Source organism: Cavia porcellus, unplaced genomic scaffold (assembly GCF_034190915.1).
Source record: "Cavia porcellus strain 051 isolate PalLab524CR breed Dunkin Hartley unplaced genomic scaffold, mCavPor4.1 scaffold_19, whole genome shotgun sequence".
Taxonomy (NCBI): domain Eukaryota; kingdom Metazoa; phylum Chordata; class Mammalia; order Rodentia; family Caviidae; genus Cavia; species Cavia porcellus.
In genome coordinates, this window is record NW_026947502.1 from 24,062,852 (window position 1) to 24,083,911 (window position 21,060).

The window sequence follows — 21,060 nt, forward strand, 5'->3', positions numbered from 1 at the left end:
GGAGTAGAGGGAATGAGTTGCCTAGAACCAGATGACCTCACATGTCTTGATAGGAGCAAACAGCAGAGCCATAGCCTTTGGCTGATGGGGCCTGTGGGCAATCCACTTAGAAAATCATATGTGTTGCTAACTTAGCAGAAGATCTCTAGAGAAGAAAGCCCAGTGGGCAATCCATCATGCACCCATGTGCTTTATGTACAATGACGTGCAGTGGGCCCATCCATCACTGGGGAGAGACACTGAGGCTTAACAAGGCCTCCGGTTGAACATTTCACATCACTTATTCATTAGCTTGTAAGATCTGACTTTCTAGGACATGACACAAGTTCGAAGTCACTTGAAATGTTCTTTTAAAAAATGACAACTCTCATTTTGCTGCCATTGCTATGATGTGAATGTTGTTCTGATCTCTTCGCTTTCATCAGTGTAATTGCCCATTTCTTTGCAGTTGTTTGGATTCAGGGATATGGATCCTGGCTGAGAGAACAGCCTGGCTTTGAATGGCAATGAGGGATATATGCAAACGATGGGTATTCTTTTGAAGAGAAGGTGTGTGTGAAGGTTTGCTATCTCACCCAGGGGTGCAACCTAATTTAGAACATTTGCTTGGGATGTTTGTAGTAAGTACCAAAAAAAAAAAAAAAAAAGCTAACATTTTCAGACTTGTTAGAAGGTCATAGTTTAACTAAATATTGTCACTTTTAATTCAGCTTGGAATAACAGAAAGTCACAACTAGATTGGGACCATCTAATTAAAGGCTTTCATTTTTCAAATGAAAAAACTCAGAGGCCAGAAATGACTTGTTCAAGACCAGGTCATGAAACACAAGGAAAACTGGGAGATAGCTATCTGCCTCTTTGACTTACATAAGCCAAATAAAAAAGCATTTTACAGTAATAGAAAAGACATCATCTGACTGCCTAAAGAGAGACTATCTAAAATATAAATGGAGGTTAGTTCAAACCAATTCTTCCTGCTTATGATAAATACTGTTTTGTCTTCCCTATCTGTGAAGATATTTAATAATTTTTGTCATCCTAGTGATTGCTTAGGATAGACACATGAAAAGATAATAATGGATAAGTCTGCCTACTGATAGTTTCCAGGGCTGCAAAATTTCCCTCAGCTTTCTTTTCTGAGGGGAGACTTCACACTGAGATTAAAGGCGTTTGTGTGCATGTTGTGGAGAAGAGTGAGAAAACATGGTCCTGTGGTTGCATCCTCCATCTGAGGATTTGACAGTTTTAATGAGAAGACACCCAGGACCCTGCCTAAGTATGAACACCTCCAGACTCCAGGCACATGATCCCTTATTAGGAGAAATCTCAAGGATGTTTCCAGAGAGAATGAGAAATCTCTGAAAGAAGACATAGGCAACCCAATTGGGCTGCAATTTTCTCAGCCCCTGAGCTGCCATTCTCACTGAAAAGAGGAAAGTAATGCAGAAAGCAAAACCATAAACTTTTGTCAGACAAAATTAGATGTCATCAACTGAAATGACTACTTTTGACCACTTTTCCACCGTGCCATCCAAAGCAGGCTTCCAGCTGAGAAGGCATTGATCTTTCTGGTAATAACAGTAATGACCCTTTGGATCTGTGCAGGGGTTTGCAGTTGCAAAAGGCATTCACACATATTATCTCACTGGGTCCTTGTGATAACTCTGAATAGGATTACTTTTACCACTCTACAGATAAGGAAACTTGGCCAGGTCAAGTTGACTGACATCAGAGTCAAGGGTTCAGATATAGACCTTTTGACTCTAAGCTTGGTGTTCTTCATTCTGTATATGTTTCCCATCTGTCAGTTCTAAAAATCTACTTTATCATAGCACAGTTGACTCATGTTGGAAGGAAATGGCACACATAGAAATGAACACAAAGTGCTTAGCACAGTTTTTGACATACAGTGTTTGGCACAGAAGAGCTACTATGGAGGGAGGGGCAAGGCAGTAGAGTAATTGAGGTCATGTTTGGAATTAGAAAAATCTAAATGTGAGTCCTGAGTCTGGCCACTTTACTATGCATGACCTGGACTGATGGCTTAATTTCTCTGAGGATTATAATGCACATCTCCCAATATAAGACACAAATATTGTATGCATGCAGAGCCCACAGGGTGCCTGCATTCCGAGTTTTATAACTGTACGATGGGTTACATCCAAAGGATTTTTCTCATGGACCAAACATAAAAAAAAACAAAGCAATCCATGTCTAGGAACTGAATGTTAACATTTCATAGTTAAATACCATGTGTTTTAAGTTTCAGATTTCACCTTTTCATGTCTCTTGACTTCTTACTTTTAAGAGAATTACTAGAGTGTTCAGTGGACCCTGCAGCTTGTGTGCTCTGCCAAGCAGGCCTCGGTCTCAGCCAGGTACCTGTATATGATGCACGCTGTATTCTGGCAGGTACTGCAGTTGTTGAGATCTTGGCCAGTTCGATAAAAGTTGCGCCTGTGAGATAGAACATTGGCTGAATAAATCTACAGGCAAAAGCCATATGAAACAAGTGAATTCTACCAGTCCATCCCTTAGTCCCTACAGCACAGCATTTATGATGTCCCAAAGTTGCATGACCATTACAAAGAAACTTCACAATCCAACAGGGCTTTATATACATTTAAACATTTCAAATCTGAGGGGTTTCCTGCTCACAGCATTGTGCAAGACATATTTCGTAAGTGAGCAGAGCACGGTTATTAAAATCTCTAACCCTTGGTTCAGTTCATCTCTTTCTGTATCATCACAGTGTTTTCTCTTCCAAGGTGATATAGATTCTGACTGCTAATAGCAAATGCCAGGTAGTTACTTCTGTCTGACCCTTTTGATGAGCTTTAGCTGTGGGTTCCTCTCGGTCCTTAGAGGGTGGCTCCTGGAGGAACAGGCAGTTCACACCTACACACATCACTGCCTGCTCCTCCCCACACGGTGCTGCATTACTCAGGACAGCATTTCCCTCTCTTCAGAGTTGTGATCTCATTTAAACTCCCACTGAATTTGTCAGTGATGGAGAGTTGGTCATCAAAGTGGTCAGTGGAGGAGGGGGTGGTCAGCAGGAAGTTTAATAACCAGGTCAAGGCTTTGTGAGAAACACAACAGCACTGACAAATGTATTGTGGAAATTCAGGATCTCACTAAGAAGATGGGATCCGGGGCATTCCTGCCTGCTGTTGTTTCCCTCATCCTTTTTCAATGGGACCCTCCACTCTATAAAAACTAGTTCTGATACTCAATAACTTCATTATTGCCCATCCCCAGTCTGATATCTGTAAACAAAAGCAAACAAAACAAAACAAAACCCACTTGTGATACTTAAGCTTGACTGTCAATTTGATTGGCTTGAGAGATGCAAGGAGATTAATAGAGCACGCTTCCATATGTGTCTGGGTGGGTCATATGGGTGTGACCTTAAGTCCTGTGTTTGCTCCCTGGCCCCTTTTTCTGTGGCTCTTTCCCTGCTTCCTGGCTGCCACCAGTTGAGGAGCTTCCTTTTACCATGTTCTTCCAACATAATATTTCCACCTTGGGACCAGTCAACTCTGAAAACCATGAGTCAAACATAAACATTTTATCCATTAGTTGAATATATTAGGATTTGGTCACAGCAGTGCAAAGCAGATTAGTATACCACCCAAGCCCACCAATGCTTAGAATTAAATGAAATCCAATCAAAGCAGAGGGAAAAAATGTGAGTTCTGATCTGGAGAAACAATGAACTTCAAACATTTTGGCAACATCATATTTAATGGAAACCAGTGCTCTTGTTCTCTGCCCTGGTGCTGGCAAATGACTACTTGGTAGTTTTTAACATTAAAAAAAAAAAAAATTCACCTTACCCTTCAGTGAGAGCTCGAGCTTTCTCCAAGTCTTGAATTACATTCAAAAGGACTTTAATTTTCTCTTGGTTTGAGTGCAGAGATTCTTCCACGGATTGCAGCCGGCCTTGGAGGTCACAGAGTTCACCCCGTGCCAAGTGAATCTGATTAATGCCACTAATCTCCCTGTTGCTCTGGTATTTGGTCTCACTGTTTGGTAGAGAAGGTGAGAGCTGATCACTTCCAGGACGACTCCGAAGCTCTAGAATATCTGATTGAGTGGGATTCATTGTCATCTTCTCCTGACACAAAGGGGCAGATTTTGATGCACTGCTACTTTTGAGTGTCACTGGGTTCTGGTGACCATCACTTGATGCAGGGTAGTCTGAGGCTCTTCCTGAATGAGCTGTCTGGATGTGGGAATCTGGTGCAGGGCAACTGTGAGTCCGTGGAGATAAGGGAATGCATGTTTCCTTTGACTGCGATGACAGTGGGCCAAGACCTTTGTCATTAGAATTGTCTTTGGGCAAAAGCAATTCGGGTTTGAGTTTCCCTGTGCCTGACATGTTGTTGGCACCGCTGGTGGCATTTAAGCAGGAGGGGGATGATTCTAAATCTGACCTCAGTATCTTTTTCCTATCACCTGGACACATGTCAACCAAAGGGGGTCCTGAGTTGTTTATTTGAGCCAGCCTGTCTGGGCTGACAGTGGACTCCCTAGTTTCCCAGGAAGGACTGTGATAGATGTCTTCTGGGACCTGAATGGCAGCTGTTGCTTTCTCTGAGCCCCTCCAAGTCCCAGCGTCTAAGCATATGCTAACAGGCCCATTGCTTTGCAACTTGGGCAACTGAGGCAGAAACGGGTGGGACACTTTGATCCTTCGAGGGCCATCCACAAGATGCTGAGCCAGCCGTAAATAGGCAAGGTCAGAAGACATTAGGTCTTGTTCAGAGAAGTTGCCGTTGACCTGGATGGCACTTTGGGGTGCTGTCGGCATTTCCACGAGGGACTTGCTGGATGTGAGTTTCTTCCTTCTCAAAACTGGGAAATGCTTCCTGAGACTGGGGGAGGTTTGGATTGCGATGTTCCGAAAGCCCCCTGCCTTCTGGGCCCGGGGAAAGGAGAGAGAGTAGGTGGGGGGGTGATGGTGCCTAGATGCTTGTGTCTTCCCCATCTCAGCTGGGTCTTCAGGAGTGTGGGCATCAACCTCGGCTACGCCAGTTTGATTCTTAGTGGTCCCATCTTCCTTGAATCGCACTTGCTGGGATTTGCTCCTGCGGTGGTGGGGTTGTTGCACAAGCTCCACAGACTCGAGGCTGTTCCGCTTTAGGAGCACAGGTCTCACTTTCATACTTTGCTGGGCCATTGAGCCTCAGTGGAAAGGAAGAGAACCATACACTTCTCTAGGGCACATCTCCCTTAGGTCTTTGGAGTAGCGTCTATTGAAGGCATCTCAGACCAGGAGAACTGCCAGCCAGCTTGGAGTGGTCCACTCCTCTTAGTATAAGATGCCCTGACAGCCATTCCCAGCCTATAAATTCCACTTGGGAGCCCTCTCAAATATTTTCCTTGCAGTTAAAATATTATTCCACTGCAGTAATAATTGCCACTTAGATAAACAGTGCGTTAGGGTAACTTTTAAACATCTGATATCTACCAAGAGGGCTGGTGGGATGTTTATCAGGGCAGGTTAGAGGAGGCAGGTCTGATTCCAGAAAAAATTTGCTGTCTTGAAGAAAAAGACAAAGTTCTATTTGTGGAACAGTGCCACACTCCCAAAGTGTATATTCCGGAAGAATTCTTGGGTCTAGAACATACCCCTTCGTTTCCCAGAGCAGCAATTTCTAATGTAAAACTATGGGAGTCAAAGACATCTTCTTTCTGTAGCATGTAGATAGGTGAAAAAATAAATGACCTTGGAGTTTGCTTCTGTGATGATACATGATGCTCCTAAGGGAACATCCTCATTTATGTCCATCACAAAGTCTTCCTTCGGGGCCATTATTTCCTTTCATGCTATTCCCCTATTCTTCCGTGAGGGAAACTTGTCTTGTTTAATAGCCTCACAAAACCCAGTAGGGAATGGCCAGGATGGTACTGAGGCATCAGAGAAATTCAGAGGGCAGAGTTCCTTGACCTGGTATCTTGGGTGAAGCTCACATGTGAGCCAAAGAGAGCCATGTCTGCCACTTCTGGGATGTGGAACGAAGAACAGTGTTCACTTGGTCCGTGGTGAAGCATCTGAGATGGAGCAGTCTTTGCAAGCAGCAAGGAAAGGCTCGCTGAAAAGCAAGAGATCACAGTCAACAAATTCCAACCTCCTAGCTGAGTATTCTGAGTTGGAAGGCTTGGGAATAAGTCAGCCATACTGCCCTTCTCTGTGTACTCCTAGCGGGTAGCCACCTGTAGGTAATGGGTTCTGAAGCAAAATTCCTGCCTGGGTCCTTTCCTCCTCCCCCTCCCAGTCATTATCCAGTCAACTCTTAGTCACCTGTAAGGCCTGGTTTTAAATGTCACTTCCTCTAGGAAACTTTCAGTAATTCTGTCCTCACCCATATCACCAGAGCTGCAGAACATTGCATTCTTATCACATCCTCTCAGACATAAATTGCACCTGTTCTTAAATAATCACTTGAATATGTATTTAAAATGTATATTGCCCCACTCCACTGTAAACTCCAGGAGCAGGGGCTGGAGCCAGCCCAGTCACTGCTTAGGTATCCCTAGTCTACCTTGTCTGGTTATTATAGGTTCTCAGTGGGCATTTGTTGAAGACGGAAGGGCAGGGTGAAAGCCAGATTCTCTGAAAGAAGAGGATCCAAGCATGGATGTCCTGCAAGGGCAAGAGGACCAGGGCTTTTCTCTAATATGACTGCAACATTTACTTAAGGACAAGATTTTCCCCTAACATCTTCATTTTTATTGCTTTCCAAGAGATAAATGTGCATGAAATCCTCTGAGGAACGTGTACCTTGTAACAATAACAACCACCATTTATCGAACACTTATTTTTACCATGCTGAGGGCTTTACACACATTAATCATAACAGCTCGCATTTTCTGGGTACTCACTAATGTGACAGGTGCTGTTCTAAGCACTTCCTAGGCCTTAACTCGTTCATCACAAAATTCCTCTGAAGACATGGATCTGTCATTGTCTTATTTTACAGTTGAAGAAGCTGAGGCCCAGAAGGTTAAGTAATGTGCCCAAAGAATCCCAGCTAGTGATGGAGCTAAAGCTGAACCTACACAGTCTGACCCCAGAGCCTGTCCTCTCAACCCTACCACCCCAAAGGCTTTGCAGTATTGCATCACCTCATTTAACCCTTACAACAAACCTTTGAGGTGTCACTATCTTCCTTGGGCTGATGAGGAACACAGGCACAGGGAGGTTCAGAGAACTCTGGAATTGGGACCTAGGAGATTCTGTCTCTGCCCTCTTTGGACTCTGTCAGGTACATGGACAAATAATATCAGTGATGTGAAAACCAAGTTTAAATGTTTCTTTCAATCTGAGAGAAGCCTTGCAATAGCAAAACATAGCAAAGAGTCTGCTATAAGTTGGAGGGATCTGGGATGGGGTGAGTTCAAACCTTCCTGGTTGATCAAGAGACTTAAAATGAAGGATTAATGCTCCATACGTGTTTTGGATCATTAAGAGAGCAGCTTGTCTGCAGCACGCAGCATGCAGCCTTAACATGCAGATCAAGACCTCTGCGTTCTTGAAGCAAGAACCCTTTGCCTCCAGTTCAGGGGCTGTTGATTGCATTTTCTGCTCTGCTTTTCGTGGGCCTTTGAGTTGGGTGCCACCACGGAATTGAATTTCCTCCCAAGCTGCATTTAGGGGGTTCAGTTGACTTCGTAGGGTTGAGAGACTATAACCAGCCCTGACAGGGACTCAGATTCATCTAAAGTGCATATGAGTTGTCATCTTATCATCAGCCCTTGCGACTACCTTCCATTTTCTAAGTGTGCTTAGATCGGGCTTCAGACCCCGTCCAGACTGGTTGAAGAACTTTGTGTTTTTCATCTTTAAAAAGGTAATGTGAATAGTATGGACCCAAACTCCTGGGTCTGATCAGATGTCAGTAAGAAAATGTCTGCAATGGTCTTAGCCCACAGCCCAGTGGGCAGTGAGCCACAGTGTACATTTCCCAGTGTTGCTGTTGTGACTGCCCCACAGCCAAATGGTGTGTGGCTGTTGTGATTTATGGGGAGAGGGAACATAGCTTTCTGCAATGTGCTTGGGCTTCTGTTACCCAAGTGTGGCTGAACAAGAGCAGCTAGAGCTACCCCTAAGATACAGAATACGCAGAGTTTGGGGGAGCTACCTCACTTGCCTCTCCTGTTTGGAATGCAGAGGTAACTTCTGAGAGAATTATCACCTAACTTTGCAGGGAAATGACCCTGCAACAGCTGGAAGCCCCAGTCACTTGGCACAATAATCCCAAACAAACCCACTTTTAAAAACTGTTCCCATGTTGCAATGACTTCACTTAGGATTTTCAGGTGTAGAAGAATCCAGTCGTCCACCCCTTCATTTCATAATTCAGTCCTGTCTCTCTGTGCCTCCTCCTAAGGTAATAATTAAGCCTGTCTGAATCCTTGCAGGGACAGGGAGCACACTACTTGTCCCACAGTCAAATAATTAGTACTTTTATTAATAGTGGCACATATGTATTAAAAACTGTTGCCAAGCACTCTACTGGTACTTGACATTTAATCCTCAAAATGTCTTGCTGTCTATGGTGACCGTTGTGCAGAGTGAGGTATTGAGATCTGAGTATCATACTTTTCACTGCAGAGCTTAGATATTTGTATGTTTGCTTTTTATGGATTTCTTTGCCTAATTATCCTTGCCTTTTTCTTCTCTTTAACTGTTCATTAGTGCTTCATTTCAGAAATGTTAACTCACACAAGCTACGGTTGTCTGAAGCTGGTTTTCATAAGCACCAGTTACACTGAATATTGATGATGTTCCAGGCATTGTGATAGGAGCTTTTCATTTGCTTTTTAATCCTGGTGACACTCTTAGAGGCAGATGCTGTCAGTTCCCCCAATTTATAAATGAGGAAACTCAGGTGCAGAAGTAGGGTAAGTAATTTGCCCCAAGTTACTCGCCTGACAAATGATAGCACTGACATTTGAATCTGAAGTCTGATCTTGGAACAAGGTTCTTAATGCTGGGTCTTTTTGCCTTTCCCCATCTGGAAAGGAGTAATCGGCCTAATCAAGGTCACAGCAGATTTCCAGCTCCCTCCCCATTTCCCTTCTGAACGCAGCTGTTCCTCTGATTTTAACCCTTTTCCCCAGAAATTATGTATACATATTAGATCTTTACTTTTGCTCTTTACAAACTGTTGGTTTCATAAAGATACTCTATATTCATTGTAAAAATTCAAATAATACAGATTTTTTTTAAAGAAAGAAAAAAGTTGCCTGAAACCTCACTACCTAGCAAGAGCCAGTCTGTACCAATAATTTGGTGAAGTTCATTCTCAGGATTTCACTGGGCATTGCTTGCACACGCATTGCATGTATGGGTAGATTTATAGACAGAAGTATTTTTGTCACCGGACAACTTTAAGGAAATTTCTCATGATGGAGTATAGATTTTTGTTATCTTTGAGATAGGCTAACAGGACTCTGTTGTCTAGTTATACCATGATCTATTCAAATAATTTTTTTTCTGTGTGTGGTTGTCTTAGGTTGTTTTCAAAATTAAGAATTATTAAACATGCCATAAATTTTTGTATTATGTGAACCATGGAGCACTTCTCAAATTATTTCTTTGGAATACACTGCTAAAAGAAGAATTAGTGGGTCAAAATAGCCATACATTTTATATTTTGTTGATATTATCACTTTACTAGTTTGCCTTCGAGAAAGTTCTACTGATCTGCAACTTATTGCTTTGTAGTAAGGCCTTCGTACCAGCACCTCTGACACTGCGTTTGATTGGTCTATTATGAAGTGTTGTCATAATTGGGCATTTTTTCATATTTATTGGCTTCATACTCCATTTGGTATGAGCAGAGTGAAAAGTTGAAAATGAAAATTTGAATAATCCAGCTAACGTAGAAATTCTTGTGTCCTACACAGAGCTAAAGGAATTTAGGGAATAAACAAATTTTAATTTAAATAGATATTGATGTTCTGAGTCTTCCACTGCCAGTGCCCCCCATGACCTGCACAGACCTGTCCTGAGGAGTGGACCTAGCTAGAAGGGGTAACCCTCAGGGTGCCCTTAAGTCTCATAGGCTCCCAGCTGTCTACTAATTGCTAAGGGGTTCTCTGGGCCTTGGTGGTTAGGGCTTAATTAATATCTTGGCCAGAGTCCAGAATCACTCCCCAGAGTGGTCACAGAAGTCCGCTGAGGGCCTAGAGGCTGGGAATTAGTGTTGATCTTTGCAACACTTTGTTCTGTCCTCCCTTGATTATTGGCTTATTGACCACAAACCAACTGTTTACATGCCAACTCTGCCTTTGAAATTAGCTCACTTTTTGTAGATCACAAAATTTAGACTTTCTCTGGATTGTGCTCTCAGTTCTTTTTTCTCATGTATACTTAAGCAGTGCATTGATGGATTAAGGGAATCATTTTTAGTTGCTGAGTACCTGCAGCAGAGTCTTCCACTTTCTGATTATTGACCTGGAACAAATGACGTGGCCTTCCTGAAACCACACAGTTGTTCTGGGAGAACTGAACAAGAGAATCAGAAATGGTCACCACAGTCAGTCTTGGTTCATCAAAGAGAACCCTATGGACACATGAGACACTTACTTGTCAGCGGATCTTTGCCATCCAATGGCTCCTGGTTGAAATGCTTGTCTTGTTATTGTTGTTGCCATTGGATCCTGCCATCCAATGGCTCCATAGATTTGCTTATGGGAGGGAATGTACAAGGTTGGCATTCCCAGGAATCCTTTTTCCTGCTGTTCCCTGTCACTTCCACATTTTCATATTTAGCATCGTCTTTCCTTAAACTGTGATTACCTGTAGGCTCCCAGCCTCTTCAGCTAGACTTTAAGCTTCTTGAGAGCAGGACAAGATGACAGTCTGCTCTCTGCCTCCAGTTTGATACAGAACACATGTTATGTGGATTCTTAGAGAATAAATGAATATGAGTCTGTCCTGTCTGATGTGCATTAGCTTTTATAATGTGAAACAATTTGGTTTACATTTTAAATTTCTTTATGTTGAAAGATAGTGCCTTACTATGCTACCAAGGCTGACCTTGACCTCCTGAGCTCAAACAGTCCTCTTGCCTCCATTGCCCAAGTAACTGGGATAAGAGCTACATGCCATGTAGCCTGACTTCAGTAAATAGCTTTATGGATGGCATGAAATAAATATTTGCATAACTAACTGATTAAGAATTAATGAATTAATTCACTTCCAACTTTCTTTCCCCTTAATGATATATCACTAGGTCTCTGGGACAAATGAACTATGTCTATCCTTCAGCGTATTATGTTTCCTCAATTTATGGCTCAGATTTAATTTGATTAAGCTTTATCAACAGCCTATTATGATATGGGCACTGTAATAATCATGAGGAGACTCCACAGAGGAATAAGGCCAGACTTCTATTGTAGTACCAAGAAAAGACCTTGTAATGCCCACCTCACATGAAATGGATACCTGGAAGGTGGTACCAATTTGTATAGGTGGAGAGTGATTCAGACGAAGATATGTGGTTCACTTTGTATATCCAAATCCTGCCTATGTATCAGAGTGCTTTTCGTGTTAACTAGCATTTTGACTTTAATCCTTTAGGCCAGGAGTCAGCAATGTTGTTCTATAAAGAGCCAGATAGATTGTAAATATTTTCAGCTTTGCTGATCATGTTCTCTGTTGGATCCATTGAATTCTACATTGTTGTAGGAAAGAAGTCAGACAGTGTGTAAGCAAGTAGCTGTGACTGTATTTAGATATGTTTCTTTGTAAAACATGTTGCCGAATAGATTTGGCCTGGGAGGCCATAGTTTGCTACCCCTGCTTTAGGTATTGGGAAATCATTGGTTTGTGAGTAGGAGGTTCTCAATTCACCTATTTTGCAGGAATGGCTCTGGTGATAGGTGGCCATGTCCTGCTCCTTCTGCACTTACAGCCAATAATAATATCCCTTACTATTTATATCACCCTTTTCTACTTACAGAGCATTTTCAAATCCCATGCAATCCTCACTAGGAGATTGGAAAGCTTTGTCCCTGTTTTGTAGAAGAGAAATCAGACTCAGATGACTTAGATGACTCGTCTTAAATCCTACGGATAGAACTGGAACCCAACTTTTTTGCCCTCAGCCTTTGAGGTCTGATGGAGACTCTGAGTCTTTTGTCCATTTAATCAATGAGACTTTGAGCTATTTTATGTTGGTTTTATTTCCCTAGTTAGAGGATTTGTCCTAGAGTAGAGGCCTATGTCTAATTCTCTTTTCATCCTCTAAGCTGCTAGGTGTTATGCTGAAGCTGTGGAAGCATGTTAAAATAACCATTGATCACTTATCCCTAGGCCTTGCAATTCAAAGTGTTCGTTTCTTTTCATTTGTATCGAGTTAATTATTTGGTCAAAAATTTGTTGGCAAGTGTTCCTGCATACCCATCTAACATCAAAGAGTTAATGCTTGGTCCAAGTTTGCATGTGTTTTTCCAGTTTGAAGATTGTCCCAGCAACTTTCTTAATAAGAAAAAGGAAGTCTATCGCAGTCTATATCCCAGACCCCACCCCTGCACCAACTGGTCAAGAGGACAAAGGTAATGGACTCTACTATTACTAAGCATGAATATACTTACTTGGTAAAATTAAGATCCAGCCTTATGTACATGGGATCTGGAAAAATGTCATGAAATCTTTCTCTGATTTTTCTACGTGCTGTTATGTTGACCTTTCTACACAGTTTTCGTTATTTGTGTATATGTCTCTATCACCTTTTTTCTGTACCACCATGAGAATGGTTTCCATCCTTTCTCCTTATACTATGTTCTGCAGTGCAGACTCTGAATATGTAGCTCAGTGTCTGAAAATTTACCTAACGTGCCTGAGGCTCTAACATTGATCCCTAGCATTGAAAAAATTATATGTAATAAAATTTAATCGGAACACATTAGGCTCCTCTTGAAACTCAGGAAAGGTGTCTCATCATATTTAAATTCAAATTCAAATTCTTTCCATAGTCTTCATGTGCCTTAGGTCATCTGGGCCCTGATCCCATCTCATTGTATAGCACTTATCCTTTGCTTTTATGAACTTGTTCTGCTGAACCTGGACATGCCAGATTTATTTGCACCATTTGGTCTTTGCATTTACTGTTCCTTGTTTGTAGATCATTCTTTCAGATCTTTCCAAGGTGGCTTCTCTCCCACCTATAAAGCCCTATAAGTAGAGGCTTCATGGAATCATATAACTGTGGCAATAGAAAAGAAAACTTTAAAACTTTAGAATTTGGGAGCAATTTATTAATTGATTCTCAGATTCTCTTTAGCAGTTGGATCATCATTTCAAATCTAGGCTTAAATAGAATTCTGATATCTACAATATAAAGAAATAAAGCTATTCTAGAAAAAGAGGCGGAACGAAGTGTTTACTTGTCACTCTGAATTTCACCCTGCAATCCTAGATCTCCAAGTAAACCCACTCTAAAACCCATTGAGACAATCCTCTTCATGTTACAGAAGGGGAAACTGAGGTCCTAAGCATCCTCTTTATACCTGCCACTGCTATAAGATCAGGGTTTTTGGTTTGTGGTGCAGGCCCCAGCATGGTTCCTGGCACGGGGCAGGAGCGCAGGAAACAGTTTTGAACTATTCAGGTGGCATGCTGAGTTGAAGGCAGAAGTGGAAGTGAATGCCAAGCTGAGAATCTGCTCTCTAGCATAGCAGTGAGAATGAAGCGAATACAGCTTCCATTTAGTTCAGGGTTAGGTTCCTCCCATGGAACCAGACCTTGTTGAGAAGGCAGACTCTCTGCTGCTGGGGGTTCTCCCATGGATGCGTAAGTCATAGAGGTTATTTTTTTTCTGCCATTCCAGCTCACTAATTGCATTTGTCGAAGAAAGCAGAGAAGATATGGTACCTTCTCCCTGTTCCTAGTCTTCATTTATATTCTCTTTCTTCTATTTTTAAAATAAATTATTAAAATATTTCAGGCATGCAAACAGCATAGAGGACACTACAGTGAACACAACAGACAGGATAACCCCACAGCTCAGCTTCTGACATCAAATTCTAAAGCCAGCTCAATCCAGTCTTAGTCCTTTTCTCCTTTGATTCCCATCTTCTGCTTCTCCCTCATCTCCTCTTCTTCCCTCTCCTCTTTGATCTTTCTCTGTTCCCCTGCACAGGTCATTTCTTTCTCCATCTCCTCCCTCTATTGCCACTTTTTGCTCACATCAGTCCCTCTTTTTTCTTCTATTTATTCCTTTCTTTTCTCTCTCCCCACCCCCTCCTCTCACTTTCTCCTCTTATGCATCACTAATTTGTGTTTGGGTCAGTGATTCATTCCTTTGCCTGTTCTTTGTCAAGAGCGGGGACTCAGCATCTTGTGCAACTGCCCATCTTGCAAAACTGGGCACACCTGTCCTGTGTGTTTACCCACAGCCTGATGAGGGACATTGACTGCTCATGCTTCTGCCTCCTAAAGGTCACCTCCAGCTCACTCTTTCCAGGGGAAAAGCTTCCCTAGCATCAGATGCACCTGCCTGCCATTTGGTCTAGTGTCTTCTCCTAGATGAAAGAGCACTGGTATAATATCTCTCCATTGCTTTGCATTTTGAATTATTTCTCAAGGTTTTCTTGATACTTCTCAAAGTATTTCTCTTTACATGTTTAAGGACATTTTCTTACCATTTTGGAGATTGTACTCCTTTGACTTTAAAGCATTAGGTTTACTGTTTTTGAGTCTGTACACTGGAAAAGCTGCCAGTACAGACAAATGAAATAATCTAGAGCCTTTTGGATCTATCATCAGAGGAATAATGGGGGATGAGAGGGGAACTGCAGACATGAAGGCTATATCACTCCCTTCTTCATCAGCTCAAGTCCAAAAAAGATAGCAGGAAACTGGACAGCCAGTAATTTGCATTGCTACAAGCAGACTCATTCATAGGGTATAGGGCTGTCACTGGCCACTTAGGGGGCTTTTTCAGTGACAAGATGTCAGGCTTCCAGTGTTCATAGTCAGCGAGGAATCTAGCGGCGTGGAAGAAGGAAGGAAACTGCTTCTCTGTCCCAGTGCTACCTTTGGTTTTGTGGAGCCTGGGAACTGGTTCTCTTCTAATTAGCCTAAATTTACACTTGTTAATCTCCTCCTGTAGATTGTTTAAAGATATGAATTCAATTGAAAATATCTTCCCATCATGAAGAAATGTAACTCCTGGCTCAATAATCAGACATATTTAGTAGTTTGAAATATTAGTATTTATTCTCAAAATAAAAATGGCTCTAGTGATCCTTTACTCTATAAGAGCCCTGCCAAGGTTTTCAAAGCAACTTTAATGTTCACTAGCGTATGGCCGCCTCTCAACAAGCTCTGCTGCTAGCCGGCCTCATCAGGCTCATCTCACAGGCAAGGAAACTGTAGTAAAGGGAACAGAGTTGACCCAGGTTAAGTGTAGTCTACCTGGAACCAAAGGAAGGCAAAACTGTTTATATCAAGGAGCTCCTCTGGAGGGCTGCAAAGCCTGATCGCCTGTCAGCGTGAGAGTGTCCGAAGAGCCCCCAGCACAGACTTGGCAGGACCCCTGCCCTGATAACACTCACTGTACACCCACAAGGACAGATGTCAGGCCCTGAACTGTGCAGTGTGCCATCCACCCAGTGCTGCAAAGCGTTGGCAGGCAGCTGCAACGAAGGCTTCTGGATCCCTGCCTACACTGCAGAATTTTCACAAGGGGAAGGCAAAGGGGGAAGTTTATGGTCTGATCTAATAGTGGATGAACAGAGAATTCAGTGGCAGTCTGCAGTTTGCCAAAGCGCATAACTCTAGTGCCCTTAAAAGAGTCCACCCTTCATTTGCAAGAGAGGAAATGGTATGCTTAGCATTGTGTGTGGAACATAGTAGGTATTCAGTAAACGTTGGCCATTACTCTTCTAATGCATTGCTATTGTGCATTTTTGGCATGAGGTTCGGGGTAGGACAGCGGCCTAGACTTTAGAATACTTATTGGAACCTACGACAAACCTTAACTAACATTAAGCATAGAAGGAAGAAAAATAAATGTTTAAGGAGAAAAAGCTGCCCAATGTCTCCTCTAATCTTGATGCCAAAGTTTCCTGGGAGGCCTGCTGTTTCTGAAGGGATCAAGAATGCCTCTGTGGTCTTGATCCACTCATCTTCTGTTTTTCCTTTCTTCGTCTTCTGCTGGAACTTCAGACCATTGCTAGAGCCTGGTCCTATTCAGGAACACGTGTTCTCTGCCTATGCTATTGAGAAACCCTGTCTACCTTCTATACAAATTGTGATTTGTACAAGGTGACAAGGAATTTTTCCTTTGCTCCTCACTTGGCTTAAGAGTTTGCCAAATAACAAGGCCACCCTGTCTTGATTAAACCACAAAAGCATGAGAACTCATGGATAAAGTCACCTTCTCTTTTTCTTTCCCTTCTTTTCCCTCTTTCTTCATTTACTTCCTTTAAAAAAAGGCCGTGTGAAAAAGGGAGACAGGAACTGATTTCTGCCAGTGCCCCATCCTGCTCTAGCAGCCCAGCCCCATCCACACCTTTTCAGAAAGAAGATGGAGAAAGGCTCTGGACGAGGGGATACCTTGCCTGTGGTCCTGGTGCAGGGCTCCTCACTCCCAGGCACCTGCATGCACAGAGTCTTGTCTTCTGCCCCTGGCCAGCAGAGAAGCAGTTAGCATTCATTGGTCCTCTGTGGAGCAGGGGATACTCCCTTACTACCCTATTTTTCCCCAGAATCAAGCAGTGGGGGTCTCACCTCCCTCTGTATCTCCAGTTGTAATCACAAGCCCCATAGGCAAGAGTGACAGCCCATTTCTGGGAGTAAACTACTTATCCCTACTTGGTGAAGGCTTTTTCCACCATTGCAACCCCCATCGACGAGGACTCAGCTTCTTCCAGCCCCCAGAGAAGTTCCCTGATCCAATACACTTTTGCCTGCCTTCAGTTCCAGCAAGATCACACTCCCACAGTTATTCTGGGTTCACACTGAAGCTTGCTGGATGACCTATGCCAGCTCACCTTCTGTCTGTGAGCTCAGTTTCCTCATTTAAAGATGAGAAGAAATTTGGCTTATAGAATGCAGTGTCTGGCACATAACAGGTATAGCAAGGACCCGCCAGCAAATCTCTTGGCTTTCTTCCTTCCCCTTCCTTGTTTTCTTGCTTAGAGATTGCCCCCTGATTACCCTGCTGGGCCTGAACAGGGACCTTTACACAAATGACATAGTCTCCAGCCAGCCTTTGGCTACCCTCCATGATCCTTGCTGGGCCAGTGACCAAGGGGGCCTCTCCATTTCCCAGTCTAATGTCTGAGCCTGATTGTTTGCAGGGGGCACAGGAACTGGGAAGAGATTTAGGGCACTTGCCATATCTCCAAAAGATACTGAAGAAACTCCCCAAATCTCACATCTATTCTCCAACATCGAGGTCCAGATTTCCACAGTTCAAAGGTGCTGTGGAGGCCTTGCTTTCTCTGAGATACTAGAATCCTTTGAATCCCATATAAAGTGGCTTGCGGGACCAAGGACTCAAGTAGTATAGCACAGGGAGCATTCTGAGGTCTCAATGCTGGCTCTGACATTTGCTGTATCTGGGATGGAGGGTAAATTATTTATCTTCTCTGCATTCGATTTCCTCACCTTAATATGTGGCTAATGACATTATTTCAGAAGCTAGCTATAAGGTTTAAATGAGGTGACACACTTACAAAGCATTAGGAAAAGTGCCTATCAAGCCGGAAGCACTCAAAAATGTTGGCTTCTGTTATCCTTACTATTGACAGCATCACAGTTATTAATATCAAAGTGAGGGAAGCAACAAAGACTTCTACCACTTACTAGTCTCTCTCCAGTGCTCTTCTGTGAAGCTAAGGTATTTACAGTATGTCTCCTACCTCTTGTGCAGCAGTGGGTTTGGGGCTTAGTGAGTAACCAACAAGTAGATATATGAGCTAAATTATAATAAGTAAAGATACTGTGAACCTGAAATGGTTAGTATGTAACAAAAGACAGGATTTTAAAAATAAAATCAGGAGAAGAGAAAAACCACGCATAAGCGAGGCTATGAGCTGCTTACGAAGCCAAAGTAAAAAGGGGAACTCGGTGGGCCATCTCCTTACCATTTCTTAGGTTTAGAAAGTGTTTTCTTTCATGACAAGTAACTTTCGACATAGCCTTAGTCTCTAGGAGGCATTATTATAAGAAAATTCATTATGAAACTTTTATAGATCTAAAATCTGAGGTCTGTCTTCTTAGAGAAAGAGAATGCTAAAGGAATTTAGCAAATATAGTACCACAGTAAAAATGGCTGATAGAACATGATCTCTTTACCCCAGAGCAGAGCACTGCAGGGGAACCCGGGGTCCACTTGACTTCACCAGGTGGGAGGTGAGGTCGTCCTTATTTGGGGTATGCCAACCAGATTCCAGTGAGAAGCAGAAATCCTCCTCCCCAGTCTGGGCAAGCCAGCACTGCCCTCAGTAGCAAGCTGCCTATCTATACAAGCCTCTGTCTGGAAGGCTGCCTGTGGGGCCAAGGCACGAGGTTCATTGTACCGTCAGGGAGGAGAGAGATGACTCTGTCCTCCCAGCACGTGTCAATAGTATGCAAATCCACGAAAGAGAGCAGTGGACTCCAAAGAAGAGATGAGCTTTCCTTCCTTGAATTTGGATTATTGACTCTACCTCTACCTACAAAGCTGCTCCTTGAGAAGTCAAGAAGCACTTTGCCTACAGCCACCAAGTCACTTCTGGAAATGGTTCTTCACAGTGAAGAATATTAAGAAATGATGTGACCATGCAGCTGTCAATAGATTTGACAACAGTCTTTCTATCAGAAGTGACCATATCACCTGATGCCTACCTTCTTGGGTATCATTTCACCTCTATGGTCCCAGCATAATCAGAGAAGCCGGCGTCAGCTAAGCCTGCACAGACAAACACATGCCTGTCCTGGTGCTCCCTCGTCCCGCCTACCCAGAGCCCCTGCATCTGGGCACTCACCAGTGGCATTGCCTTCATCTCCTTCCTCACCAGGGCTTCTTTTGGGCAGAGCCATGTCTTACTCAGCATTATGTGACTGGCAACTGGCGCAGGCCCAGTACTCGACCCACAGCAGACAGGAATAGCCTGCAATCAGGAACAGGGGCTGTGCAGCCTGACTGTGGATCTGAATTCCAGCTCTCTCATTTACCAGTTTTGAGACCCAAGACAAGGTATTTGAATTCTTTGAGCCCCAGTTGCCTCATCTGTAAAATGGGATATACACACATTCATGTGCATACATGCACACAGCCACACACAAACAGAGTATTACAATGAGTTAATTTCTGTATTGGAAATTAACAAGCTACTTTTTTAAGAGTTAAGTAATAAATATTTTCGGTTTTGCAGACCATGTGGTCTCTGAGCTGTCCAGCTCTGCCCACTGTAGCAAGAAAGCAGCCATGGGCTGTGCATAAATGCATGAGTATGATCACATTCTAAGGGAACTAGATTTACCCAAAACAGGTGGCAGTCAAGCTTTGGCCCACGGGCGGTAGTCTGATGTCTGCTGCATGAAGCAAAAAGTCAGAGGAGCAGGTCGAAAATTAAGCAACCAAATGATGAAGCAACTAAAGTGATGAAGAAAAAGTGGTGGAATGGTAATTTCTGACAGTAACCCACTGTCTAAAACTGACATCTGGCTTCAGCTATGGTCTAGGTAAATGGTGCATTGCTCTCTGCGCCTGGTCTCTTGTGGCAGAAATGCAAGATGACAAATAAAAGGAACCGATCTCAAATGGCTGGTGTGAGTAAAAGACAGGACACGTGTGACTAGGCTTTTTTAAGTGATCAAAAATATTAGCAATGTGGACAGTGACCGCAGAGCAACTGTTAAACTAAACTAAATGGAACTGAATCACCACTTGCCCTTACCTCAGGGTTGCCTGGCCAGCGTGACCAATTAGGAGGGCCAGGGCTTTAGATCCTGGCCCGGAGTCCTCACTTCACTCTGTGAGGTTGGGCCAGACTTGACAACTTTGTCTCAGTCTATGATGAGACTGTGGAGGCACAGCCCAGCCACCCACTTGGAGTGTAGACTCCGCATCAGCACCAGGACTGATGATTGAAGTCAGAAATGAGCCTTGGTGTTTCAGCCTGCCCTGCCCAAGGGGATCTGAGGACATAAAGGCCGAGAGATCGGTGTTGGAGAATATGAATTTTTGTCGTGGCTGTGCAGAGCTGCTTGGAGACTTGCGTTTGTGGTAGCTCTGGGAAGCCCTTGGCATCAGATTGCTTTTGTGTGATATTAGTGTCCTGAAAATGAACCTCTTCCCATCCTACATTTCGTCGGAGGAAGATATTGCTGTCAAAGGTGAACTCAGCGTTCCTTTCTGTTCCTTGCTGGTGCGGGGAGATGGCCTGACAAATGGTTTGCCCAGTGTCCGTAGTATGCTTTTTAAATCCAGAAGTTTTTATTTTTGTCTCAGATTTCCTACAGGGGAAAAAATGACTTGTACAGCTCTAATTAATGCTATCAGGCAGCCACCCTAATCATATACTAATTGGTATTGATTTACACTTATTTCATCTCCCTCTACTAAGATCATAAGATTCTCACAAATTTCCTATTTTTTTTTTTCCTGTCAGGGAGTCCAATAGTCAAACCCCCAAATGTCTTTTTTTCCCTTCCTTCCCTTTTCTCACCATTCTTTCTTTCTTTCCTTGCTCCCTCTTTCCATCTTTGTTTCCTTCTTTTACTTTCAAGCACACCTTGGGTGCTAAGCATTAAAAACAACTTCGGACTCTTACTTCTAAAGAATGAGACAGCAAGTAAGAAGCAGTATGCTGAGTAGTAGCTCTAAGCAAGAACAGGTACTGTGGAAATTCACTGCTCAGCCCCTAACCTGCTGTATGGTCGGGAAATACTTCCTGGTCGGGGGGAGCATCTGGGCTGTTTGTAGATTGAGTAGGAGTTCCAGTAGTTAAATAAGAAGGGAGCAGTAGGTTCAAATGTGCACTTTTAGTCTGGACAGAAGAATGAAGTTTCTTTCTTCCACCTCAGCTCGATTCTTGTAGTGA

At 43.1% G+C, this 21,060-nt stretch overlaps 2 protein-coding genes across 3 annotated transcripts in view; one reads left to right on the forward strand and one right to left on the reverse strand.

Moving 5' to 3' along the window:
• Nucleotides 1-21,060, forward strand: part of Dock2 (dedicator of cytokinesis 2) — a 410,327-nt gene that overhangs the window by 216,598 nt on the left and 172,669 nt on the right. The window lies entirely within an intron of this gene.
• Insyn2b (inhibitory synaptic factor family member 2B) overlaps nt 1-21,060 on the reverse strand; it is a 110,369-nt gene that overhangs the window by 15,945 nt on the left and 73,364 nt on the right. For both annotated transcript variants that reach the window (XM_063230759.1, XM_013156198.3), the window contains exons 2-3: nt 3,840-6,101; nt 2,383-2,457 (exon numbers count right to left, since the gene is read on the reverse strand). In XM_063230759.1, the coding sequence (XP_063086829.1) occupies nt 2,383-2,457; nt 3,840-5,185 (1,421 nt within the window). In that variant the 5' untranslated portion in view covers nt 5,186-6,101. The remainder of the gene's footprint in view (nt 1-2,382; nt 2,458-3,839; nt 6,102-21,060) is intronic.